The sequence below is a fragment of the Myxine glutinosa genome, chromosome 1 (genome assembly GCF_964187855.1).
Source record: "Myxine glutinosa chromosome 1, kmMyxGlut1.1, whole genome shotgun sequence".
In the NCBI taxonomy this organism is placed as follows: domain Eukaryota; kingdom Metazoa; phylum Chordata; class Myxini; order Myxiniformes; family Myxinidae; genus Myxine; species Myxine glutinosa.
The window spans coordinates 447,261,618-447,288,387 of record NC_136261.1 but is presented as its reverse complement, the minus strand read 5'-3'; the positions used below and the strand labels follow the sequence as shown (position 1 = coordinate 447,288,387).

Below are 26,770 nucleotides of genomic sequence, written 5' to 3'. Positions count from 1 at the left end.
AAGTGGAAATGTGGAGAGAAGTGGAAATGTGGAGAGAAGTGGAAATGTGGAGAGAAGTGGAAATGTGGAGAGAAGTGGAGAGATGTGGAAATGTGGAGAGAAGTGGAGAGATGTGGAGAGAAGTGGAAATGTGGAGAGAAGTGGAAATGTGGAGAGAAGTGGAAATGTGGAGAGAAGTGGAAATGTGGAGAGAAGTGGAAATGTGGAGAGAAGTGGAAATGTGGAGAGAAGTGGAAATGTGGAGAAATGTGGAGAGAAGTGGAAATGTGGAGAGAAGTGGAAATGTGGAGAGAAGTGGAAATGTGGAGAGATGTGGAGAGAAGTGGAGAGATGTGGAAATGTGGAGGGAAGTGGAGAGAAGTGGAAATGTGGAGAGAAGTGGAAATGTGGAAATGTGGAGAGAAGTGGAAATGTGGAGAGAAGTGGAAATGTGGAGATGAGTGGAAATGTGGAGAGAAGTGGAGATAAGTGGAAATGTGGAGATGAGTGGAAATGTGGAGATGAGTGGAAATGTGGAGATGAGTGGAAATGTGGAGAGAAGTGGAAATGTGGAGAGATGTGGAGAGAAGTGGAGAGATGTGGAAATGTGGAGAGATGTGGAGAGAAGTGGAAATGTGGAGAGATGTGGAGAGAAGTGGAAATGTGGAGAGATGTGGAAATATTGAGAGAAGTGGAGAGAAGTGGAAATGTGGAGAGGAGTGGAAATGTGGAGAGAAGTGGAGAGAAGTGGAGAGATGTGGAGAGAAGTGGAGAGATGTGGAGAGAAGTGGAGAGATGTGGAGAGAAGTGGAGAGATGTGGAGAGAAGTGGAGAGATGTGGAGAGAAGTGGAAATGTGGAGAGAAGTGGAGAGAAGTGGAATTGTGGAGAGAAGTGGAAATGTGGAGAGATGTGGAGAGAAGTGGAGAGAAGTGGAATTGTGGAGAGAAGTGGAAATGTGGAGAGATGTGGAGAGAAGTGGAAATGTGGAGAGATGTGGAGAGAAGTGGAAATGTGGAGAGATGTGGAGAGAAGTGGAAATGTGGAGAGAAGTGGAGAGATGTGGAGAGAAGTGGAGAGATGTGGAGAGAAGTGGAGAGATGTGGAGAGAAGTGGAGAGAAGTGGAGAGAAGTGGAAATGTGGAGAGGAGTGGAAATGTGGAGAGAAGTGGAGAGAAGTGGAGAGATGTGGAGAGAAGTGGAGAGAAGTGGAGAGATGTGGAGAGAAGTGGAGAGATGTGGAGAGAAGTGGAAATGTGGAGAGAAGTGGAAATGTGGAGAGAAGTGGAGAGAAGTGGAATTGTGGAGAGAAGTGGAAATGTGGAGAGATGTGGAGAGAAGTGGAGAGAAGTGGAATTGTGGAGAGAAGTGGAAATGTGGAGAGATGTGGAGAGAAGTGGAAATGTGGAGAGATGTGGAGAGAAGTGGAAATGTGGAGAGATGTGGAGAGAAGTGGAAATGTGGAGAGAAGTGGAAATGTGGAGAGAAGTGGAAATGTGGAGAGAAGTGGAAATGTGGAGAGATGTGGAGAAAAGTGGAGAGAAGTGGAGAAATGTGGAGAGAAGTGGAAATGTTGAGAGAAGTGGAAATGTGGAGAGATGTGGAGAGATGTGGAGAGAAGTGGAAATCTGTAGAGAAGTGGAAATGTGGAGAGGAGTGGAAATGTGGAGAGGAGTGGAAATGTGGAGAGGAGTGGAAATGTGGAGAGAAGTGGAAATGTGGAGAGAAGTGGAAATGTGGAGAGAAGTGGAAATGTGGAGAGATGTGGAGAGATGTGGAGAGAAGTGGAAATGTGGAGAGAAGTGGAGAGAAGTGGAAATGTGGAGAGATGTGGAGAGAAGTGGAAATGTGGAGAGATGTGGAAATGTGTAAAAGTGGAGAGATGTGGAGAGATGTGGAAATGTGGAGAGATGTGGAGAGAAGTGGAAATGTGGAAATGTGGAGAGAAGTGGAGAAATGTGGAGAGATGTGGAAATGTGGAGAGATGTGGAGAGAAGTGGAAATGTGGAGAGAAGTGGAAATGTGGAAATGTGGAGAGAAGTGGAAATGTGGAAATGTGGAGAGAAGTGGAAATGGGGAGAGAAGTGGAAATGTGGAGAGAAGGGGAAATGTGGAAATGTGGAGAGAAGTGGAAATGTGGAAATGTGGAGAGAAGGGGAAATGTGGAAATGTGGAGAGAAGTGGAAATGTGGAGAGAAGTGGAAATGTGGAGAGAAGTGGAAATGTGGAGAGAAGTGGAAATGTGGAGAGATGTGGAGAGAAGTGGAAATGTGGAGAGATGTGGAAATGTGGAGAGATGTGGAAATGTGGAGAGATGTGGAGAGATGTGGAGGAAGTGGAGAGATGTGGAAATGTGGAGAGGAGTGGAAATGTGGAAATGTGGAGAGAAGGGGAAATGTGGAAATGTGGAGAGAAGGGGAAATGTGGAGAGGAGTGGAAATGTGGAGAGAAGGGGAAATGTGGAAATGTGGAGAGAAGGGGAAATGTGGAAATGTGGAGAGAAGGGGAAATGTGGAAATGTGGAGAGAAGTGGAAATGTGGAGAGAAGTGGAAATGTGGAGAGAAGTGGAAATGTGGAGAGATGTGGAGAGAAGTGGAAATGTGGAGAGATGTGGAAATGTGGAGAGATGTGGAGAGATGTGGAGGAAGTGGAGAGATGTGGAAATGTGGAGAGGAGTGGAAATGTGGAAATGTGGAGAGAAGTGGAAATGTGGAGAGATGTGGAGAGATGTGGAAATGTGGAGAGAAGTGGAGAGAAGTGGAAATGTGGAGAGATGTGGAGAGAAGTGGAAATGTGGAGAGAATTGGAAATGTGGAGAGATGTGGAGAGATGTGGAGGAAGTGGAGAGATGTGGAAATGTGGAGAGGAGTGGAAATGTGGAAATGTGGAGAGATGTGGAGAGATGTGGAAATGTGGAGAGAAGTGGAGAGAAGTGGAAAAGTGGAGAGATGTGGAGAGAAGTGGAAATGTGGAGATATGTGGAAATGTGGAGAGATGTGGAGGAAGTGGAGAGATGTGGAAATGTGGAGAGGAGTGGAAATGTGGAGAGATGTGGAGAGAAGTGGAAATGTGGAGAGATGTGGAGAGAATTGTAAATGTGGAGAGAAGTGGAGAGAAGTGGAAATGTGGAGAGATGTGGAGAGAAGTGGAAATGTGGAGATGAGTGGAAATGTGGAGAGGAGTGGAAATGTGGAGAGGAGTGGAAATGTTGAGAGGAGTGGAAATGTGGAGAGAAGTGGAAATGTGGAGAGAAGTGGAAATGTGGAGAGAAGGGGAAATGTGGAGAGAAGTGGAGAGATGTGGAGAGAAGGGAGGGAGTCAGAGGGAAGGAGTGAGAGGGAGGGGGGAGGAAATGGAATGGAATGGGAGAGAGGGAGGGAGGAGAAGAGAGGGAGGGATGGAGGAGGAGAGAGGGAGGGAGGAGGAGGAGAGAGGGAGGGAACAGCAGCCTGTTTGCTATGGTGAAGGGCTTGGCCCATCAAATCAGCTTCATCGTGGGAGATTCCAATAATTTTGAAGGCCTTGGTTTCCACAGTGTCAAGCTGAGCAAGATGTAAGGCAGGGGAACGAGCACAGAGGAGAGAGCAGTCAGTACTCCGTCAAGCTGCGGATGAAGGCCTTCCAGGTGGCTCTCAGTTCTGGTGTGCCAAAGAAGGACTTTGTTCGATGGAGGATTCCCAGTCTCAATTTGGAGGCCAATTTTGAAATGTGGTTTGCCCAAGAAAGATCATGGCTGATAGTGAGACTCAGATGTTTGGAGAGACATAGTGAGGGTGTGCAATTTGTCAGGATTGAAAGACGTATTCCAAGTGTTTGACTGTTGTGATTTTTTTTCAAGATCTGGAAAGAAAGAAGAGGATGCATCCTACCTGCCTGAAGGCTGAGGGATGTCACGGCCGAGGGTGGAGTCATCAGCAAATAGATAAAGAGGATTTTCCAGAGAGTCAGAGAGATCATTGATGAAGATCAGGAATATGATCAGGCCCAGAACGCTACATTGGGGCATTCCAGCCTTGACATGGAGAGCAGATGAAAGGATTCCGTTGAGAGGGACACGTTGGCTACGAGTGTGGAGGACGTCACGAAGCCATGTGTGGAGTTGGCTTTGGATCCATAAGCAGAGAGTTTGGAGAGCAAGGCGGGATGCAAGACTGCATCGAAAGCACGAGATATGCCCAGAGAGATTGTCCTGATCCCACGTCTGACATTGAGGATCTCCATCCATTGTTGGGAGAGTAGAAGCAGCATGTCCAAGGGGAAAGGGAGAGGAAGAGGCCTTTGTAAGGCAAGAGGTCTTTGTTTTAACGGTTTGAGGCTTTTGGCGAATGTCAGAGTAAGTTTAGTAGCGCAGGTTTCTGGAATGCTCATGATTTGAATCGTGTCCCAAAATCATGAAGGCCAAGTACCCGAGGTACACTGGTGTTCATTTGCATACCGCACGCACCAATGTATCCCCGTATCTCGGCAGCTCGCGGCAGCAATGGCCGCCGTGGGCCCCCCCGACGCCATTGGGGACGGAGGAGAGTATGTCGGAGTTGCGCACGGCCTCCTGGCGGCCGTCGAGGTGCTTTGCCAATGCAGCGAGATGCAGCACTCGGCCAGGACGCGCCTCCTGGAACGTGCCGATCGCGTGGGGAACCGAGGTCGTGTCGTGTGCCTCATGTCAGCACGAAGGTACCTGCCCGACCTGTTTTTGCTTGGCCTGTGTGGTGTCGAGTTCAACGTTCCGATTATACCTTGTATTTTGTTTCGACCCCCCCAGCGATAACAGTATCCGCATGTTGGAGGAGACGGTAGTGGGAGCCTTGCAGGAAAACAACAAACTCGCCGCTGGTTCCGACAGGTACCGCCCGTACGCATATGTGCAGCGAGTGCTGTTGGTGTGGTCACCTGGAAGAATTGTGGGACAGGTGTCATGTTTGTGGTTAAATGATGTGCTTGTGGAACGCATGTTTTAACCTACATGTTTCTGACCGCCACAATCACACATTGAACGTCAGGGAGTGTTGGGTGGTGTATGTTCAGTGAGTGCCAACTGTAGCGGGGTGTGGTCTTGAACGTTTGGAGAGAAGAGTAAGTGAGGAGAGACTCAGGAAGTTGATTCGTTAAACGAGACAAGGGGAGGAAGGAGGACAGGATGTAACTCGGAGGGGCTAGGAAGGAATGCCCGAGGCCTGGCGGTGCGGGTGAGACCTGCATGGTATATACAAGCAACGGTACCCGCCCTACGGGCGGGGCTCTAATTGGGAGGCCCAAATGAAAAGGCAAAATATCAGAAATTGAAGGTTTTATTTTATTTTAAACGATTCATATAAACATCCGTTAAATCACATCACACGCAAATCATCAAAATCTAAACAGTATCTTTAGAATTTCAACAAAAGCCTCAGCACTGTTCATATCGGTAAATATTATTCCATCGTGTTTGGGAAAACTGGAAAATTGGAAAAATTGGAAAAAACAATATAGCCTATTTTACTCCAGGGGGACCCAGGAATACCCACCCAAAATATCGTTGCGATCGGTTCAGCCGTTTTTGCGGTACCTGGGAACGGACAGACAGACAGACAGACAGACATTTGGTGAATTATAGTAAGATGGGTGAGAATGGAATGTAAATGCGTGTGAAGGGTTTGGTCCCGTGGGTTATCAAGGTAAACCCCGATAGGTTATCTCACACCCTGAATCGTTGATGAAATGGTGTTTTTAAATGATTTGACTCGTTTTCCAGCCTGATGCAGATCCAGAGCTGCGAGCTCGTGTTTATAAACGTGTTCCCCGTGAGTGACGACTCCACGATCGTGGAACGTGCTCGTAGAGAGGTATGTACCTTCTGTGTCACGACCGTACGGCACTGGAGGTCCACCGATTGGCTGCTGTGAAATTAATCATTTAATTGTTTTCTTTCCGACGTGATCGTGTCGATCACGAGCCCGAGCCGTCAAATCCGATTGGTTTCCGTCGAGAAACGTTCGGTCTCGGGCCGGCTGACCCTTACAAGCCGTGTCGCCCCCGTCCGTGCGCAGATCTCTCCCGTGCTGTCGAGCGAGGTGCACAGCGTGCGGGCCGGCCGCTACCTGTCGGCCAAGCTGACCACTTTGGTGCAGCAGCACTTCGACCTCGCCTTCACCACCATCACAAACATCCCCATGAAGGTATCGGTGTGTGCTGATGTTATTGAAATGTTAACTCTATAGCTTGCTAGTCCCACTCTTTAATATAATAAGAAAACGGGGGGAAGAGGAGCGGGATATTGTGATCGGCTCCGTCCGTCCGTCCGTCACGACATCTCCTCATAAACCGATTGGTCAGAAATTCACCAAACTTGCTAATGATGATCAGCACCTGGCAAGAAGGTGCAAGAGCAGCTTCATTTTAACCCCTGGGGCTGGGTCAAAAAGTCAAATCCAAGAATGCAATTATGAGCACTTTTTTTTAGCTCACCTGGAACCAAGTTCAGGTGGGCTTCTGCGATGGCGCGTCGTCCGTTAGTCCGTAAACACTTGAAACCTCTTCTCCGAAACCGCTGATGGGATTGCGACAAAATTTGGCACAAATGATTTTTTTTGTGTTGTGACTCAAGTTTGTTCGTGGGATTAGGGAAAAATTGGGGTCGAAGGGGGTTTACTGGGGGTCAAAGTGGGTCCAGGTTTGACCCGCAAAATAGGAATTTGCTTTTTCCTCTAAAACTACATGCACTATTTTGATGAAACTTAACCACAACCTTCACCACCCATGATGTACCGAAGTTTGTTCACGACATTTAAACAAATCTGGGTCTAAGGGGGTTTACGGCTGGGTTTCCCCCCCAAAATAGGTATTTTTTTTGTTTGTTCGTTTAAAGTCTTATGATTATGCAGAAACTATGCAGAAACTATTATGACTTTGCAGAAAGTATGGATGGACTGAAGGAGAAGATGAACAAGTGGAAGGAATGTATGGAGACGAAAGGTCTGAAGGTGAATATCGGAAAGACGAAGGTGATGGCAAGTGGTAAAGCATGTGGTGAGGTGGAAAGAACTGGAAAGTGGCCATGTGCTGTGTGCAGGAAGGGTGTCGGAGTGAACTCCATTCAATGTACAATGTGCGCTGAGTGGGTTCATCAAAAATGTAGTGGTTTGAGACGGTCATTAACCAGTGTGGCAGCGACATTCACGTGTAAGGTGTGCACAGAGGGAGCTGCAGATGGAGGAAATGTTGAGTTGGATCTTGGAGACGGCGTGAAGCTGGAAGATGTGAAAACATTTTGCTACCTCGGAGACATGCTGAATGGAGAAGGTGGATCAGACTCGGCAACGGTTGCAAGAGTGAGATGTGCATGGAAGAAGTTTCTGGAACTGAATGGTGTGCTGATGAGGAGGGGAGTGTCGTTGAAGCTGAAGGGAAAGGTGTATGCTGCATGTGTGAGAAGTATTATGATTTATGGGAGCGAGACATGGGTAATGAACGTAGAGCGGCAACGAAGGCTGGAAAGGGTGGAAATGCGAATGGTTCGGTGGATGTGTGGAGTATCGTTGAGAGAGAGGAAGACAAATGATGAATTGCGAAAGATGATGGGAATAGAGCCTGTGATTGATGCTGTGAAGAGGAACAGGTTGAGATGGTTTGGTCATGTGTTGAGGAAGGATGAAAGTGACTGGTTGAGAAGAGTGATGGAAATGAATGTAGAAGGAAGTAGAGGACGGGGAAGACCGAGAAAGACTTGGCTAAAGATGGTGGAAGAAGAAATGCGGGCAAGGGGGTTAACAAGGAGAGATGCAGAAAATAGGGCAAAATGGAGAAGATTGTCATGGGGACCGCAGGGCTAACCCCCGCTCTAGCAGGGAAAATGGCCTTTAAAATGCCTGTTGTTGTTTAAAGTCTTATGATTATGTTGGTATAATTCTCCATGCTGCCCTGTCTTCCAGCAACCATTGAGATTGGTTTAAAATAACTTTATTTGGTGTAGTATACTGTTTATTCTAACAGGTGAGCGCCAGGGGCATTGCCCCTATTTTTGTCCCCCATCGCACCGCGGAGTGAAAGGGGGACTATGGTTTTCCCCTCCGTCCGTGCGTCCGTGCCTGCGTGCGTACGTGCGTGCGTAAGCGAAGGACCGAATTCTAATTTGGTGTGTGGGTGCAAGCCACGTCAAAATCCAAGATGGCCACCACCATGTATGTCTGATGCCATGTATGTCTGAACCTTGTGAGCTGAATATCTTGAAAAATAAGCGAAGTACCAACTTCTAATCTGGTGTGTGGGTGTATCTGGGCATAAGGAAGAAAGCTATTGAAAATTGGGTCGCCACGTCAAAATCCAAGATGGCCACCTTACGTCTTCCACTTTGTAAACGAACATCACTTCACCGACCTAGGCGTAACGCTTGTTGAATGACACTTTGTTGATGGGGACGCATGAATATTGAATATGTATCGTTAAAAAATTAATTTTATCCCTGGTTCATGCCCCAGGATTGGGGTCTTGGGGTCACATGGGTTGAAACGGGGAAATTTAAATGGAAATTTGATATTGAGTCATTCCTGGTGGAACGTTTTGCCATTTAAAATTTTGCTTTAGGTGGGAAGTGTGGGGATTTGTGATGACGTGCCATCGATGCCCCTCTTGTTTGGTTCGGTGCTTCGTTTGTTGTCGTACCGCTGTCTCCGGTGCTTTTGGTACCACGGTGTCCATCACCTCCACGAAACCCGGTGTGCCCACAGGAAGAGCAGCATGCGAACACTTCCGCCAACTACGACGTGGAGCTACTGCACCACCGTGAAGCACACGCCGAGCTCTTCAAGATCGGTGATGCTCCTCTCCCTCCTCTGCAGCTCACGATTGGTTTTGGGGCTTGTTTTCCGCTAATTTCTCGGGCCTTGCTTGGATTGTCAGACCTCGACGTCAACGGTTGGATAATTCTGTTTGTCATTTCCACCAACCCCTTGGATGGCACGTGCGTCACTCCGCAATCGAAGAGGCACATCAACCCAGAGGTTTGTCTTGAAGTGATCCGATCGAATGTGAATGGCATTTGTGCGCCAGTCTAGTCGGTTTGCCGTTACCACCTCGGCGTGGCTAAATCTGACCCATCGGAGGCTATTGTCCCCTTTCTCAGTCTCCGTTCCATTTGCCCGCACCCCACGCCCTTTTCAGGAGATGTCAGCCTCATGTCTTCCAACAGCAAGGACGGCATGACGAAGGATACGGTGACCCTGAAATGGTGCACGCCACGGACGAACAACGTGGGTTAGTGGCGACCCGTCCCGCCGAGCACACCTACGTGACACCTGTTTGTCGTTCCCTCCCCCATTTTGTTTTTAAACATTTGTATCGATTTATCTTCACACAGAATTGCATTACTGCACCGGGGTTTACAGAATCTCACCTGTCGATGTGAACAGCAGGCCGTCCTCGTGTTTGACAAACTTCCTCCTGAACGGTAAAACGTTTTAACTCTTTTAAACCTCGAGTTACAGGTGAAGGGCACGGCGCACCGCCCGCTCATTTGCTGAGGGGAGTCGCTGGTGACAGGTGCGCCGGCCATTTGTAATATGATGCGATTCGTGGTGCAAAAGTACATTGGGGATGATTTAAGATGAGACCCGGATGTGAGATGGGAAATCGAGACGACATGAGGATAACAGGTGACGGAATCTACCTGGTACACGGAAGCTTTTCTGGGATCGGTTATAACTCGGGGATTCCAGAAGAGGTCGGAGGAAATTTCAATTCCTCAGATGCTGATGGTGGGAATGTGTGTGAGGGATGTGCTGGATGGGGAAGGAGCTGGAACTCGAGTTTGGGCCTCATTTGAAGTGAGAAGGGCTCGGGTGTCGAGGAAGTAGAGTCTGAGGTGGTTTGAGGCACGTTCCATTACGGTGCCCGGATGAGAGCTCGGAGAGACAGGAAGCGTGTTGCGTATTCATTGCCCGGGAAGACGACGACGGATGTTGGAAATTGAGACGAGTCGAGAATCGAATCGTCGGCCGTGGAGTGAATGGTGTTTCCAGTTGTATGAAGAAGGTCATTCGTGAAATGGAGAAAGAAGTGTGAGGTCACATGATTCTCGCCATGCTGCAGATACAGATCATTTTATTGCCATACAAGCAAAAGTACCTGGTGTTGCTGGGCAACGCAGAGTCGCTTTGTGCCAGGAATATGAGGAGGGAGGGGGTGGAAGAGGAGGCGAAGGAAGGAGGAGGGATGGAAGGGGAGAGGGGGTGAGGGGAAGTGAAGGGGAGGGGGGAAAGCAAGTGATGGGGGAGGTGAGGAGGGATGGAAGGGAAGGGGAGGAGAAGGATAAGGGAGGACGGGAGGGGAAAGATAGGGGAGAAGGGGAGGGGAAGAATACAGGAGGAGAGGAAGTGAGGGGGAGGGTAGATGAGGATAGTGGGGGTGGAGATGGGAAGCATAGGGGAGGGCAAGGGGAAGGATAGGGGAGGGTTAGGGGAGAGGGAGGATAGGGGAAGGGTAGGGGAGAGGGAGGATAGGGGAAGGGTAGGGGAGAGGGAGGATAGGGGAAGGGTAGGGGAGAGGGAGGATAGGGGAGAGGGAGGATAGGGGAAGGGTAGGGGAAATGGAGGATAGGGGAGAGGGAGGATAGGGGAAGGATAGAGGAGAGGGAGGATAGGGGAAGGGTAGGGGAGGGGAAGGATAGAGGAGAGGGAGGATAGGGGAAGGGTAGGGGAGAGGGAGGATAGGGGAGAGGGAGGATAGGGGAAGGGTAGGGGAAAGGGAAGATAGGGGAGGATGGAGGATAGGGGAGGATAGGGGAAAGGGAGGATAGGGGAAAGGGAGGATAGGGGAGAGGGAGGATAGGGGAGAGGGAGGATGGAGGATAGGGGAGGATAGGGGAAAGGGAGGATAGGGGAAAGGGAGGATAGGGGAAAGGGGGGAGAGGGAGGATGGAGGATAGGGGAGGATAGGGGAAAGGGAGGATAGGGGAAAGGGAGGATAGGGGAAAGGGAGGATAGGGGAGAGGGAGGATGGGGGAGAGGGAGGATGGGGGAGAGGGAGGATGGGGGAGAGGGAGGATAGGGGAGAGGGAGGATAGGGGAACGGTAGGGGAAAGGGAGGATAGGGGAGAGGGAGGATGGAGGATAGGGGAAAGGGAGGATGGAGGATAGGGGAAAGGGAGGATAGGGGAAAGGGAAGATAGGGGAAAGGGAGGATAGGGGAGAGGGAGGATAAGGGAAGGGTAGGGGAGAGGGAGGATAGGGGAGGGGAAGGGAACAACAACTCACTTGGAACAATTCACGGCCTTCTTTATACTGTTAACGCACACGGAACATCACACCACTCACTCGCACGATGCACTCCACAGTTTTCCTTGATAGCTCCCCCATATCACGCTATTTTAGTGAGAATAGAACAGATGACCAAGTTTGGACCATGTGCAGACAGATAGTTTTGTTTGTAAAAAGAGAAACTCAATAAAACCATTTTATTTGCTCAGTTTTAAATTTTTTTGGACCGGGCTGGATCTGGGCCCAGTAGCAAATGGGGCAAGGTGGGATCAAATGGGGGCAAGCTGGGAGCAAATGGGGGCAAGCTGGGAGCAAATGGGGGCAAGCTGGGAGCAAATGGGGGCAAGCTGGGAGCAAATGGGGGCAAGCTGGGATCAAATGGGGGCAAGCTGGGAGCAAATGGGGCAAGCTGGGATCAAATGGGGGCAAGCTGGGAGCAAATGGGGGCAAGCTGGGAGCAAATGGGGGCAAGCTGGGAGCAAATGGGGGCAAGCTGGGATCAAATGGGGGCAAGCTGGGAGCAAATGGGGGCAAGCTGGGAGCAAATGGGGGCAAGCTGGGAGCAAATGGGGGCAAGCTGGGATCAAATGGGGGCAAGCTGGGATCAAATGGGGGCAAGCTGGGAGCAAATGGGGGCAAGCTGGGAGCAAATGGGGGCAAGCTGGGAGCAAATGGGGGCAAGCTGGGAGCAAATGGGGCAAGCTGGGATCAAATGGGGGCAAGCTGGGAGCAAATGGGGGCAAGCTGGGAGCAAATGGGGGCAAGCTGGGATCAAATGGGGGCAAGCTGGGAGCAAATGGGGGCAAGCTGGGATCAAATGGGGGCAAGCTGGGAGCAAATGGGGGCAAGCTGGGATCAAATGGGGGCAAGCTGGGAGAAAATGGGGGCAAGCTGGGAGCAAATGGGGGCAAGCTGGGATCAAATGGGGGCAAGCTGGGAGCAAATGGGGGCAAGCTGGGATCAAATGGGGGCAAGCTGGGAGAAAATGGGGGCAAGCTGGGATCAAATGGGGGCAAGCTGGGATCAAATGGGGGCAAGCTGGGATCAAATGGGGGCAAGCTGGGAGCAAATGGGGCAAGCTGGGATCAAATGGGGCAAGCTGGGAGCAAATGGAGCAAGCTGGGAGCAAATGGGGCAAGCTGGGAGCAAATGGAGCAAGCTGGGATCAAATGGAGCAAGCTGGGAGCAAATGGAGCAAGCTGGGATCAAATGGAGCAAGCTGGGAGCAAATGGAGCAAGCTGGGATCAAATGGAGCAAGCTGGGATCAAATGGGGGCAATCTGGGAGCAAATGGGGCAAGCTGGGATCAAATGGGGGCAAGCTGGGAGCAAATGGGGCAAGCTGGGAGCAAATGGAGCAAGCTGGGAGCAAATGGAGCAAGCTGGGATCAAATGGGGGCAAGCTGGGATCAAATGGGGCAAGCTGGGAGCAAATGGGGGCAAGCTGGGAGCAAATGGGGGCAAGCAGGGAGCAAATGGGGAAAGCTGGGAGCAAATGGGGGCAAGCTGGGATCAAATGGGGGCAAGCTGGGAGCAAATGGGGGCAAGCTGGGAGCAAATGGGGGCAAGCTGGGAGCAAATGGGGGCAAGCTGGGAGCAAATGGGGGCAAGCTGGGAGCAAATGGGGGCAAGCTGGGAGCAAATGGGGGCAAGCTGGGATCAAATGGGGGCAAGCTGGGAGAAAATGGGGGCAAGCTGGGATCAAATGGGGGCAAGCTGGGATCAAATGGGGGCAAGCTGGGATCAAATGGGGGCAAGCTGGGATCAAATGGGGGCAAGCTGGGATCAAATGGGGGCAAGCTGGGAGCAAATGGGGCAAGCTGGGAGCAAATGGGGGCAAGCTGGGATCAAATGGAGCAAGCTGGGAGCAAATGGAGCAAGCTGGGATCAAATGGGGGCAAGCTGGGATCAAATGGGGGCAAGCTGGGATCAAATGGGGGCAAGCTGGGATCAAATGGGGCAAGCTGGGATCAAATGGGGCAAGCTGGGAGCAAATGGAGCAAGCTGGGAGCAAATGGGGCAAGCTGGGAGCAAATGGGGCAAGCTGGGAGCAAATGGAGCAAGCTGGGATCAAATGGAGCAAGCTGGGAGCAAATGGAGCAAGCTGGGATCAAATGGAGCAAGCTGGGAGCAAATGGAGCAAGCTGGGATCAAATGGGGGCAATCTGGGAGCAAATGGGGCAAGCTGGGATCAAATGGGGGCAAGCTGGGAGCAAATGGGGCAAGCTGGGATCAAATGGGGCAAGCTGGGAGCAAATGGAGCAAGCTGGGAGCAAATGGGGCAAGCTGGGAGCAAATGGGGGCAAGCTGGGAGCAAATGGGGCAAGCTGGGATCAAATGGGGGCAAGCTGGGAGCAAATGGGGGCAAGCTGGGATCAAATGGGGCAAGCTGGGATCAAATAGAGCAAGCTGGGAGCAAATGGAGCAAGCTGGGAGCAAATGGAGCAAGCTGGGAGCAAATGGAGCAAGCTGGGAGCAAATGGAGCAAGCTGGGAGCAAATGGAGCAAGGTGGGAGCAAATGGAGCAAGCTGGGAGCAAATGGAGCAAGCTGGGAGCAAATGGAGCAAGCTGGGATCAAATGGAGCAAGCTGGGATCAAATGGAGCAAGCTGGGATCAAATGGAGCAAGCTGGGAGCAAATGGAGCAAGCTGGGAGCAAATGGAGCAAGCTGGGAGCAAATGGAGCAAGCTGGGAGCAAATGGAGCAAGCTGGGAGCAAATGGAGCAAGCTGGGAGCAAATGGAGCAAGCTGGGATCAAATGGTGCAAGCTGGGAGCAAATGGAGCAAGCTGGGATCAAATGGAGCAAGCTGGGAGCAAATGGAGCAAGCTGGGAGCAAATGGAGCAAGGTGGGAGCAAATGGAGCAAGCTGGGAGCAAATGGAGCAAGCTGGGAGCAAATGGAGCAAGCTGGGAGCAAATGGAGCAAGCTGGGAGCAAATCCCACGACACACACACACACACACACACACACACACACACACACACACACACACACACACACACACACACACACACACACACACACACACACACACACACACACACACACACACACACACACACACACACAGTGTGCTTTGTTGGTTCTCAAATTTGTTTTTATTGTGACCAGGTCGGGATAAACGACGTCATTGTTTTTATTTTATCCTCGCACCCTTCGGGTCGATGATGGTCACGTCCTCTCACCGTCGTCCTTTTCGCACGGTCGTACCAGGCCGCTCCGTGATGCTCGAGCAACCGCGCAAGTCCGGCACCAAGGTGGTGGGACACATGCTCTGCAGCCACGGCGGGGAGATCTTCCTGCACGTCCTGAGCAGCTCGAGGTCCACGCTGGAGGACCCTCCCTCCATCAGCGAGGGCTGCGGCGGACGTGTCACGGACTATCGCATCACGGTTTGGCACCTGCGTTCCTGTTTGTCCACCTTTCCTACAAACCTGTCTTTGGGTCTCGGTTTCATTTTGCGGCCTCCTTTGTGTTTATGACTCATTACCATCGACTTCCTTGTTTCATTCAAACATTCTTGATTCTTATGTTTATAAACGGGACTCAAGTTTCACAAATCATCTACTTTTAATACAAACGCTGTCTAACACTCATTTATGGAGCTTGTACACGGATCACGTGCTGGACTTGGACATGAGGACATATGAGGGTACTTTTGTCTGTTGGGGCTCGTGATGCTCAAAACCCAAGTTGCAATCCCATGTAGCACGTCCATCTGTGCGTTGTCCACTGATGTCTTTCTCCTTCTAATCCAGTGTCTTGTAATCTGTTTGTCTTGATTGTGCTTTATGTCCGAACTCGTCTGCGAGCCTTCTCGATGTTCCTTGTGAATGTGCTGGTGCTGTCAGGTGGGGGAGTTTCTTGTGGAGGTGGAGGTGGAGGTGAAGGTGCAGGTACTGGCAGGTGGAAGTGTACCTTCTGGATGTGCTGGTGCTGTTGGGTGGGGGAGTTTCTTGTGGAGGTGTAGGTGTTGCCAGGTGGGGGTGTTTCTTGTGGAGGTACAGGTACTGGCGGGTGGGGATCTTTCTTGTGGAGGTGCAGGTGCTGGCGGGTGGGGGAGTTTATTGTAGAGGTGCAGGTGCTGTCGGGTGGGGGAGTTTCTTGTGGAGGTACAGGTGCTGTCAGGTGGGGTAGTTTCTTATGGAGGTTGAGGTGAAGGTGCAGGTACTGGCAGGTGGAAGTGTACCTTCTGGATGTGCTGGTGCTGTTGGGTGGGGGAGTTTCTTGTGGAGGTACAGGTGCTGGCGGGTGGGGATGTTTCTTGTGGAGTAACAGGTACTGGCGGGTGGGGATCATTCTTGTGGAGGTGCAGGTGCTGGTGGGTGGGGGAGTTTATTGTAGAGGTGCAGGTGCTGTCGGGTGGGGGAGTTTCTTGTGCAGGTGCAGGTACTGGCCGGTGGGGGTGTACCTTCTGGATGTGCTGGTGCTGTCGGGTGGGGGAGTTTCTTGTGGATACACGGGTGCTGTTGGGTGGAGAGTTTCTTGTGGAGGTGCTGGTGCTGTCGGGTGGGGGAGTTTCTTGTGCAGGTGCAGGTACTGGCCGGTGGGGGTGTACCTTCTGGATGTGCTGGTGCTGTCGGGTGGGGGAGTTTCTTGTGGATACACGGGTGCTGTTGGGTGGAGAGTTTCTTGTGGAAGTGCTGGTCCTGTCGGGTGGGGGAGTTTCTTGTGGATACACGGGTGCTGTTGGGTGGAGAGTTTCTTGTGGAGGTGCGGGTGCTGTCAGGTGGGGGAGTTTCTTGTGGATACACGGGTGCTCTTGGGTGGAGAGTTTCTTGTGGAGGTGCTGGTGCTGTCGGGTGGGGGAGTTTCTTGTGAAGGCACAGGTGCAGGTACTGGTGGGTGGGAGACTTTCTTGTGGAGGTGCAGGTGCTGTCGGGTGGATGAGTTTCTTGTGGAGGCGTAGGTACTGTCGGGTGGATGTGTACCTTGTGGAGGTGCTGGTGCTGTCGGTGGGGATGTTTCTTGTGAATATGCTGGTGCTGTCGGGTGGGGATGTTTCTTGTGGAGGTGCTGGTGCTATCGGGTGGGGATGTTTCTTGTGGATGTGCTGGTGCTGTCGGGTGGGGATCTTTCTTGTGGAGGTGCAGGTGCTGGCGGGTGGGGGAGTTTATTGTAGAGGTGCAGGTGCTGTCGGGTGGGGGAGTTTATTGTGCAGGTGCAGGTACTGGCCGGTGAGGGTGTACCTTCTGGATGTGCTTGTGCTGTCGGGTGGGGATGTTTCTTGTGGAGGTGCTGGTCCTGTCGGGTGGGGGAGTTTCTTGTGGATACACGGGTGCTGTTGGGTGGAGAGTTTCTTGTGGAGGTGCTGGTGCTATCGGGTGGGGGAGTTTCTTGTGGAGGCGCAGGTGCTGTCGGGTGTGGGAGTTTCTTGTGGATACACGGGTGCTGTTGGGTGGAGAGTTTCTTGTGGAGGTGCTGGTGCTATCGGGTGGGGGAGTTTCTTGTGGAGGCGCAGGTGCAGGTACTCGTGGGTGGGAGAGTTTCTTGTGGAGGTGCAGGTGCTGTCGGGTGGGGGAGTTTCTTTTGGAGGTGCACGTGCTGTCGGGTGGGGGAGTTTCTTGTGGAGGCGTAGGTACTGCCGGGTGGGGATGTTTCTTGTGGATGTGCTGGTGCTGTCGGGTGGGGATGTTTCTTGTGGAGGTGCTGTTGCTGTCGGGTGGGGGAGTTTCTTGCGGAGGTGCAGGTACTGGCGGGTGGGGGTGTACCTTCTGGATGTGCTGCTGCTGTCGGGTGGGGATATTTCTTGTGAATGTGAATGTGCTGGTGCTGTCGGGTGGGGATGTTTCTTGTGGGGGTGCTGGTGCTGTTGGGTTGGGATGTTTCTTGTGGATGTGCTGGTGCTGTCGGGTGGGGATGTTTCTTGTGGGGGTGCTGGTGCTGTCGGGTTGGGATGTTTCTTGTGGATGTGCTGGTGCTGGCGGGTGGGGATGTTTCTTGTGGAGGTGCTGTTGCTGTCGGGTGGGGGAGTTTCTTGCGGAGGTGCAGGTACTGGCGGGTGGGGATGTTTCTTGTGGAGGTGCTGGTGGTGTCGGGTGGGGATGTTTCTTGTGGATGTGCTGGTGCTGTCGGGTTGGGATGTTTCTTGTGGAGGTGCTGTTGCTGTCAGATGGGGGAGTTTCTTGCGGAGGTGCAGGTGCAGGTACTGGCGGGTGGGGGTGTACCTTCTGGATGTGGTGGTGCTGTCAGGTGGGGGAGTCTGTTGTGGATACATGGGTGCTGTTGGGTAGGTTGTGCAGTTGCCGTTATCCGGGGTGCCCATTTGAGGTTTGTGAAGGTGCTTTGGGGTTCTTTGCGGATGCGGGTTCTTCACCTTGTAATATTATATTTTGTTGTTTTCTTGGTGTAAGGATTTTGGTGAATTCATGAAGGAGAATCGCTTGGCTCCTGCACCCGTCGGGGAGGAAGGCTATTCGTGCCGCGGGGATGCGGAGCTGCCTCTGGAACGTGCGAAGGCACAGCTGGAGCGGCACACGCGCTACTGGCCCATGATCATTTCACAAACGACAATCTTCAACATGCAGGCGGTGAGCACGAGCGCATTGGGCACTTCCTGAATTGCTAATGTTCTCGAGCCCAATACTCTGACCGCGCAAGGTAGACCTCATCAGACGGGTTCCTCGAGCGGTGCTCCGATTGGTTTCGCTCATTTGTTCTTTTCAACCTCTGCTCCGTCCCGCAGGCCCAGTATGTAGTAGTGGTAGCATCAGCAGCCGTAGTCGAAGACAGGTCTCACGATGTATTATTACCTTCGCAAAAGCGGAAGGTTATGTTTTGATCGCTGTGTATTTATTTGTATGTCTGTGTGTGTGTGTGTGTGTATGTTATTCGCATAACTCAAAAAGTATTCAACCGAATTGCATGAAATTTGGTGGGATGATTGGTTATTATACGGGACACATTTGATTAGATTTTGGGAGCAATCGGGTCAAAGGTCAAGGTCAAGGTCACGAAAAGGTCAAAACTGTTCACTGTTCTGTTCCCTACACTCCCATGCCAAGTACAGAACAGTAGCTGCGGCGAAGGTATGCGCTCTACCGAGTGCCCGTTCTAGTCTAACTCTAAAATGATAACTTCAACTCGCTCATCCCCATGGAATACCGCACCCGTTAAATCATATTCCGCCAATGCGTTGTCTTCTCCACTGAAACCTCCTGGTTTTGTTATTCCCTTTTCTTGCCCTTTGTTGGTTTTCCCGTGCCCCCTTGACGCGGTAACGACGGTCGGCCATTTTGCCAAGAGGCAACGAGTAGTCTGTGGTGAATGTGGCCCAGGTCGTACCTTTGGCCAACCTCGTTGTGAAGGAGGCGTTGGCAGACGACGAGGTTCTCGAGTGCCAGAAGGCCATTTACCACATCGTCGACATGGAGCGGAAGAGCGATCCTCTGCCCATCTCGACGGCCGGTAGTCGTGGGAAAGGACCCAAACGGTGAGGACGAGGCTTGTACCTCCTTATCTTGGCTCCTAAAAATCGGGAACACTCGTTCATCTGTTTTCCGTCATTTATTGCACCAGCGGTCCGGTCTTCCTCCCTGCCCCCCGTGTTGTCCATTGTGACGCGCAGGGACGAGCAGTATCGGTTGATGTGGAACGAGTTGGAGTCGCTCGTCCGCGCTCACTCGTCCAACTCCTCCGGTCACGCTCGCGTGCTCGACTGTCTGCTTGCGTGCCGGAGCAGCCGGCTGCCCGACGACGACGAGAGGCGGAAGGGGAAGCGTCGGAAGGAGGATCGGGAGGAGAGGGCGAACAGAGAGGTCGAGGCCGAGGCAGAAAGGTGAGGCGATAGGTCATCGGACTGGGCCCGTCGAGTCGTCGGGTTTGGCCTCGCGCTAAACAATGGCGGCGGCTCACTTGCTCTCGGTTTCCTGTTCGTCACAGCAAGGTAACTCCAGTATCCTTATTGACCGATCACAGGTTTCGTTCCGGGAACGATCGAGATAAGGAACCAGAATCCGAGGTCATCAAGGACTCTCCTGACTCACCTGAACCGGTAACCGCCGTCAAGAGGCCCCGCCTCATGCCTGAGGAATCGAAGATTCTCGACAAGCGGAAAGGTACCGAGTTTTACTCACCTTCTCCATTGGAGGTCAGAGGTAAAGGTATTCCCTTATAATGTTGATGTAGGAGCCGTCCCAGGATGGAAGGTTAATAAAGTGAAAGCGACCGTCACGTGGAGACGTCATGTGTCACGTGAGCTTGTTTGGGGTTTCTCCAATACAGGTGCAATGACATTACATGAGCAAGCGGTTCTGCTCAGTGTTTGGTCGTATCGGGCAAGGACCCCCCCCCTCCCCCCAATGAACCTGTTTAGCTCACCTGTAATACAAACGCTGTCTGGGAGCTTACCAATAATACAAGCTCTATCTGGGAGCTTACCATTAATACAAACTCTATCTGGGAGCTTACCAATAATACAAACTCTATCTGGGAGCTTACCAATAATACAAGCTCTATCTGGGAGCTTACCAATAATACAAGCTCTATCTGGGAGCTTACCAATAATACAAACTCTCTCTGGGAGCTTACCAATAATACAAACTCTATCTGGGAGCTTACCAATAATACAAACTCTATCTGGGAGCTTACCAATAATACAAGCTCTATCTGGGAGCTTACCAATAATACAAACTCTATCTGGGAGCTTACCATTAATACAAACTCTATCTGGGAGCTTACCAATAATACAAACTCTATCTGGGAGCTTACCAATAATACAAACTCTATGTGGGAGCTTACCAATAATACAAACTATCTGGGAGCTTACCAATAATACAAACTCTATGTGGGAGCTTACCAATAATACAAACTATCTGGGAGCTTACCAATAATACAAACTCTATCTGGGAGCTTACCAATAATAAACTCTATGTGGGAGCGAGAGGATTTGTCTTCAGAACTGGTTTTGTGTCCCACCCACAGCACCACCTTCCAGGTGGTTAAATACACCACCTGCACTAGTCGATATGTACAGGCAAAAATCACAGGTCGCCACACCCAGGGAGGGATGGGGATCTATGGGGGGCAGGGGTTGCCCCCCAAAATAGTTATTTGCTTTATTCTCCAGGTGTTGGGCTAGCGGCTAGGGTGCCGGCTTAGGATCCTAGGATCCTGGGTTCGAATCCCGGTCGATCGCTGAATTAACGCCAGGGGGGTTGACTCAGCCTGTTCATCCTTCCGAGGTCGGCTAATTGAGTACCAGTTCACTGGTAATTCCCTGTTTGTCGTAAAAAGGCGGCAAAAAGGGTTGGCGTCAGGAAGGGCATCTGGCCGTAAAACATTGCTTCAAAAAGGGCATCGAAAAACAACAACAACCACGGTTCCCGAAAAAGGCCAACCCCCGCTTTGCGGGGAAAAATGGCCTCTAAAGGTGGTTTTTTTATTCTCTTGTTGTTGTTGTTGTTTCTTCTCTTAAACTACACATGCAATTTTGATGAAACTTCACCACAACCCTCATCATCCATGATGTACCAAAGTTTGTTCCTGGCATTTAAAAAATCGGGGTCTAAGCTAGTCTATGTGATGGGAGGGGGAGGGGGAGGGGGGGAGGGAGGTTTCCACCCAAAATAGGTATTTTTTTCTTTGTTTGTTTGTTTTGTGATTTGATTATGTTAGTATGATTATGTTAGTGATTATGTTAGTATGATTATGTTAGTGATTATGTTAGTATGATTATGTTAGTGATTATGTTAGTATGATTATGTTAGTGATTATGTTAGTATGATTATGTTAGTGATTATGTTAGTATGATTCCACCTGCTGCCCTGTCTTCTAGCAACCATTGAAATTGGTTTAAAATACCTTTAGTGGAGCAGTATAGTTTATTCTACCAGGTGAACACCAGGTGTATTGCCCCTATGTTTAATATCGTCGTCAGCATGTAACTTCTCTTTCTTTGGAGGCACTTCTAAATTGAAACACAAAAACATGACCGACACCAACTGTACAAATCATAAATTACAGCAATGGAGGCACCCCACACATGCACGAAACAGTCAAAAAACATGACACCCTAAAAATGCATTGCACATCTTTTAAACTTACTCGAACAGAAAATATATATTATTAGAATTTTTTGGTGACACAGAACAACTCAAAACAGTCTTATCCTCCTCTTTTATGTGTAAAATTTTGATCTGTTTTGTCTTACCTGAGGTACTGGCCATTAAAGACGAAAGGCGAAAATACGGAAATTTCGTAATTTTTTTTTTTTTGGAGAAGAAAACTTCTTAAAACACGAATTTTTTCAAACTAGCAATGGTACCCGCCATACGGACGGGGCTTCAATTGGGAGGCTCAAATGAAAAGGCAAAATATCAGAAATTGACGGCTTTAAAAATTTTTTTAAACGATTCATATAAACATCCGTTGAATCATATCACATGCAAATCATCAAAATCTAAACAGTATTTGTAGAATTTCAAGAAAAGCCACATCACTGTTCATATCGGTAAATATTATTCTATCGTGTTTGGAAAATTTGAAAAATATTGGAAAATCAATATAGCCTATTTTACTCCAGGGTGTCCCAGGATTACCCACCCAAAAATTCGGTGGATTGGTTCAGCCGTTTTTGCGGTACCTGGCAACAGACAGACAGACAGACATTTGGTGAATTATAGTAAGATAATTGCTGTAAGCAATAATAATTGCTGTAATAACAGCCTTTAGCCGCTGTAACATGAGTAATCAATTTAAACTGGAATATGTACTTGCGCACCTGTGGCTCCAAATTTGAAAAAAAACAACAAACAAACAAACCCATGTCACTCCCTTTTGTTGTTGTTTTTGGTGTGTTGTTATTTTTGCCCGATACCCTCACACATGGGTGGGCCTCAGCAGATGGAATGGAGATGTACCGAGTTATGTCAAAATATCCACCTCCGTAAGTTTCATATACATATTGATCGCACATTCAAAGTTTCATCCAAAATGACCACGCGGCACAAAAGTGCAAGAGCAGTATGCGCCGGTGTGCTATCGACTTCGCTCTAGTTTGTTCTATTTTCCGCGTTTAGTTTATGTATCTTGTTAGACACGAGTACTAATGTTTACATCAACATCTGCTTCATTCAAAGTGTTTGTTTATCGATGCAAGGTCAGTCGTGCCATCGTCGAGTGCCGCTCGTGATTGTGCGTCGTTGCAGGTCCAATGTCCCTCCTGGAATTGTGGACGAGTCAGATAAATGCAGCGAATTCCCGCAAACACCAAGAGTTTATTGGACGTCTCAATTCGACGGGAAACCGTGCTGAGCTCTACCAGCACCTGATGGACGACATGTACGTTTGGTAAACTCCGTGCAGTTTTTGGGGGTGCTGAATGATCCGTCTGTTTTTTGTTTTTTGGGGGGTCAGGGGTGGGGGGATGGGGGAGAGCGAGAGTGAGGTTGCTGGGCAACCTATTTGTTTTGTTTTTTGGTGGGGTTGGGCGGGGGGGGGGGGGGGGGGGGTGTTGGAGGGAAGAGCGAGAGTGAGGTTGCGAGGCAACCTATTTGTTTTGTTTTTTGGGGGTGTTGGAGGGAAAGCGAGAGTGAGGTTGCGAGGCAACCTATTTGTTTTGTTTTTTGGGGGGGTTGGGGGGGGGGGGCCGAGTGTTGGAGGGAAGAGCGAGAGTGAGGTTGCGAGGCAACCTATTTGTTTTTTTGGATGCCGTGCTTCCTGTGTTGCCTGTTTTTGGTGGTCAGCAGTCCCGTGTTGCTTTTGAGGGTGCAGATGTCCTGCATATTTGGAATCCCATCTGTTGTCTTTGTGGCGTCAGAAGTCATGTGTGTTTGGAATCGCATCTGTTGTCTTTCGGTCGTTGGAAGTCCAATGTGTTGTCTTTTGGGTATCGGAATCCCCGTCTTACTGTACTATGTATAATGTCCCAATATATAATGTGACCAACCATTATTCCCTCTCCTCCCCCCCCCCCCTCCCTCTTCCCCCCCCTGTCAAATTCCAGGTCTGAAAATGCAGATTCGAAGGCCCCCAAACAAGAACGTGTGTGAAGGTAGTTTCCTCACCACAACTAGACAAATACTTCATCAGCCATGTTCAGTTTCTACAGATCTCTGCCTTGCTTCTTTCCAAAGCATTATGGGTAATTAGTAAATTCTCCAGCAATGGAACTTGTTTCTGGTTTTGTGGGAAATCTTACTGTGGAGGGGTAAAATGGATGTACAAAGGTGATTTTGTGTATCATTGAAGACGACGCCATTTGTAAATAAATGGTTTGGGTTAATACCCTGTGAGCTCTTTGTGGTTACTTCCCTGACTGTTCATTCCACAGCAGAATGAAAGATCATTCGTTAATTCATTCAGGGACATGACCCATCAGAGGGCAATATGTTTCGGTTTCATCAGAGCAAGCATGCAACACCTGTCGCTTCACTGACGAACACAAATCATTGCTGTGATGTCTAATCTAATCTTTGGGGGAAAAAACAAAAGTATTTCCGGAAGTTCCTGCCCTCCATGCGGGGCCAACCAGCGTTGCAAGACGGCGTTTGCAGTTTTGCCACGTGTTCCCAGCCACAAACTGTCCTTTTGTTCCATCACAAACCTTCCTGGGAATTCCTGAATCCACCATCGTTGGTTTCATTGAAATCTGTTCATAAGTTATAGCACGACAAACAGATACGGCTCCTTTTAAAACGCAGTATCGATCGTTTCTATGTCATAGTGCCATTGAGATATTAAATTTGTTGTTCACATTTACGTTTGTAACATGCGGTGTTGCATTGAACTGCAGATTTTGTAGGAGATCCCATCTTGAAGGTTTGTAAATTTTGTTGGAGATCCCATCTTGAAGGTTTGTAAATTTTGTTGGAGATCCCATCTTGAAGGTTTGTAAATTTTGTTGGAGATCCCATCTTGAAGGTTGGTAAATTTTGGAGATCGCATGTCGTAAGTTGGTAAATTTTGTTGGAGATCCCATGTTGAAAGTTGGTAAATTTTGTTGGAGATCCCATCTTGAAGGTTTGTAAATTTTGTTGGAGATCCCATCTTGAAGGTTTGTAAATTTTGTTGGAGATCCCATCTTGAAGGTTGGTAAATTTTGTTGGAGATCCCATCTTGAAGGTTTGTAAATTTTGTTGGAGATCCCATCTTGAAGGTTTGTAAATTTTGTTGGAGATCCCATCTTGAAGGTTTGTAAATTTTGTTGGAGATCCCATGTTGAAAGTTGGTAAATTTTGTTGGAGATCCCATCTTGAAGGTTTGTAAATTTTGTTGGAGATCCCATCTTGAACGTTGGTAAATTTTGTTGGAGATCCCATCTTGAAGATTTGTAAATTTTGTTGGAGATCCCATCTTGAACGTTGGTAAATTTTGTTGGAGATCCCATCTTGAAGATTTGTAAATTTTGTTGGAGATCCCATCTTGAACGTTGGTAAATTTTGTTGGAGATCCCATGTTGAAAGTTGGTCAATTTTGGTGGAGATCCCATGTTGAAAGTTGGTAAATTTTGTTGGAGATCCCATCTTGAAAGTTGGTAAATTTTGTTGGAGATCCCATGTTGAAAGTTGGTAAATTTTGTTGGAGATCCCATGTTGAAAGTTGGTAAATTTTGTTGGAGATCCCATGTTGAAAGTTGATAAATTTTGTTGGAGATCCCATGTTGAAAGTTGGTAAATTTTGTTGGAGATCCCATGTTGAAAGTTGGTAAATTTTGTTGGAGATCCCATGTTGAAAGTTGGTAAATTTTGTTGGAGATCCCATGTTGAAAGTTGGTAAATTTTGTTGGAGATCCCATGTTGAAAGTTGATAAATTTTGTTGGAGATCCCATGTTGAAAGTTGGTAAATTTTGTTGGAGATCCCATGTTGAAAGGTGGTAAAATTTTGTTGGAGATCCCATGTTGAAAGTTAGTAAATTTTGTTGGAGATCCCATGTTGAAAGTTGGTAAATGTTGGAGATCGCATGTCGTAAGTTGGTAAATTTTGTTGGAGATCCCATGTTGAAAGTTGGTAAATTTTGTTGGAGACCCCATGTTGAAAGTTGGTAAATGTTGGAGATCCCATGTTGAAAGTTGGTAAATTTTGGTGGAGATCCCATGTTGAAAGTTGGTAAATTTTGTTGGAGATCCCATCTTGAAAGTTGGTAAATTTTGTTGGAGATCCCATGTTGAAAGTTGGTAAATTTTGTTGGAGATCCCATGTTGAAAGTTGGTAAATTTTGTTGGAGATCCCATGTTGAAAGTTGGTAAATTTTGTTGGAGATCCCATGTTGAAAGTTGGTAAATTTTGTTGGAGATCCTATGTTGAAAGTTGGTAAATTTTGTTGGAGATCCCATGTTGAAAGTTGGTAAATTTTGTTGGAGACCCCATGTTGAAAGTTGGTAAATGTTGGAGATCCCATGTTGAAAGTTGGTAAATTTTGGTGGAGATCCCATGTTGAAAGTTGGTAAATTTTGTTGGAGATCCCATCTTGAAAGTTGGTAAATTTTGTTGGAGATCCCATGTTGAAAGTTGGTAAATTTTGTTGGAGATCCCATGTTGAAAGTTGGTAAATTTTGTTGGAGATCCCATGTTGAAAGTTGGTAAATTTTGTTGGAGATCCCATGTTGAAAGTTGGTAAATTTTGTTGGAGATCCTATGTTGAAAGTTGGTAAATTTTGTTGGAGATCCCATGTTGAAAGTTGGTAAATTTTGTTGGAGATCCCATGTTGAAAGTTGATAAATTTTGTTGGAGATCCCATGTTGAAAGGTGGTAAATTTTGTTGGAGATTCCATGTTGAAAGTTGGTAAATTTTGTTGGAGATCCCATGTTGAAAGTTGATAAATTTTGTTGGAGATCCCATGTTGAAAGTTGGTAAATTTTGTTGGAGATCCCATGTTGAAAGTTGGTAAATTTTGTTGGAGATCCCATGTTGAAAGTTGGTAAATTTTGTTGGAGATCCCATGTTGAAAGTTGGTAAATTTTGTTGGAGATCCCATGTTGAAAGTTGATAAATTTTGTTGGAGATCCCATGTTGAAAGTTGGTAAATTTTGTTGGAGATCCCATGTTGAAAGTTGGTAAATTTTGTTGGAGATCCCATGTTGAAAGTTTAGATTTTGTTGAGATGCCATGTTGAAAGTTGGTAAATTTTGTTGGAGATCCCATGTTGAAAGTTGGTGAATGTTGTTGGAGATCCCATGTTGAAAGTTGGTAAATTTTGTAGGAGACCCCATTTTGAAAGTTGTTAATTTAAACAAATTTTAAAGCGACCGAATGTGAAAAAGGGAGAGGCTGGTGGAGGAGAAAGAAAAAGTGAGAGCCTTGGCTGACGTTACACAAGATGGCCAATTTTGGTTGTGGACACCAATCACTAGTTTAACCTGTATGTTAATTTGGCTCAGAGGGCCCTTGCACTCAGAATACCAAGTGCTTGAGCAATCTAACACAAACCTTTTGGATGTTGTTCCATTATGACAAGGGATTGTTTTTGCATCTAAACAATATCCAGACCCACAGAGTGACATCCATCACCTTGAGAGGATCTTCATGGTACTGGTTATAGGTCCGTCGGTGAAGAATGACACCTTGTACAACACATGCCACATGCAAATGAAAGGAAGAATCTCTTACTGAATTGGGAAA

The 26,770-nt window shown here is 48.6% G+C and overlaps 1 protein-coding gene across 2 annotated transcripts in view; it reads left to right on the top strand.

Annotated features, from left to right (window-relative positions):
- Positions 1-23,434, top strand: part of INTS13 (integrator complex subunit 13) — a 34,545-nt gene extending 11,111 nt beyond the window's left edge. Inside the window, exons 4-18 of one of the 2 annotated variants that reach the window (XM_068104995.2) lie at positions 4,448-4,653; positions 4,742-4,822; positions 5,711-5,801; positions 6,006-6,134; positions 8,682-8,766; positions 8,937-8,954; positions 9,115-9,207; positions 9,311-9,400; positions 14,423-14,601; positions 17,563-17,739; positions 18,487-18,641; positions 18,777-18,986; positions 19,127-19,266; positions 22,357-22,489; positions 23,154-23,434. In XM_068104995.2, coding sequence (XP_067961096.1) covers positions 4,448-4,653; positions 4,742-4,822; positions 5,711-5,801; positions 6,006-6,134; positions 8,682-8,766; positions 8,937-8,954; positions 9,115-9,207; positions 9,311-9,400; positions 14,423-14,601; positions 17,563-17,739; positions 18,487-18,641; positions 18,777-18,986; positions 19,127-19,266; positions 22,357-22,489; positions 23,154-23,199 — 1,833 coding nt within the window. In that variant the 3' untranslated portion in view covers positions 23,200-23,434. The remainder of the gene's footprint in view (positions 1-4,447; positions 4,654-4,741; positions 4,823-5,710; positions 5,802-6,005; positions 6,135-8,681; positions 8,767-8,936; positions 8,955-9,114; positions 9,208-9,310; positions 9,401-14,422; positions 14,602-17,562; positions 17,740-18,486; positions 18,642-18,776; positions 18,987-19,126; positions 19,267-22,356; positions 22,490-23,153) is intronic. The other variant, XM_078770710.1, reaches the window with a different exon arrangement.
- Positions 23,435-26,770: the final 3,336 nt, after the last annotated feature.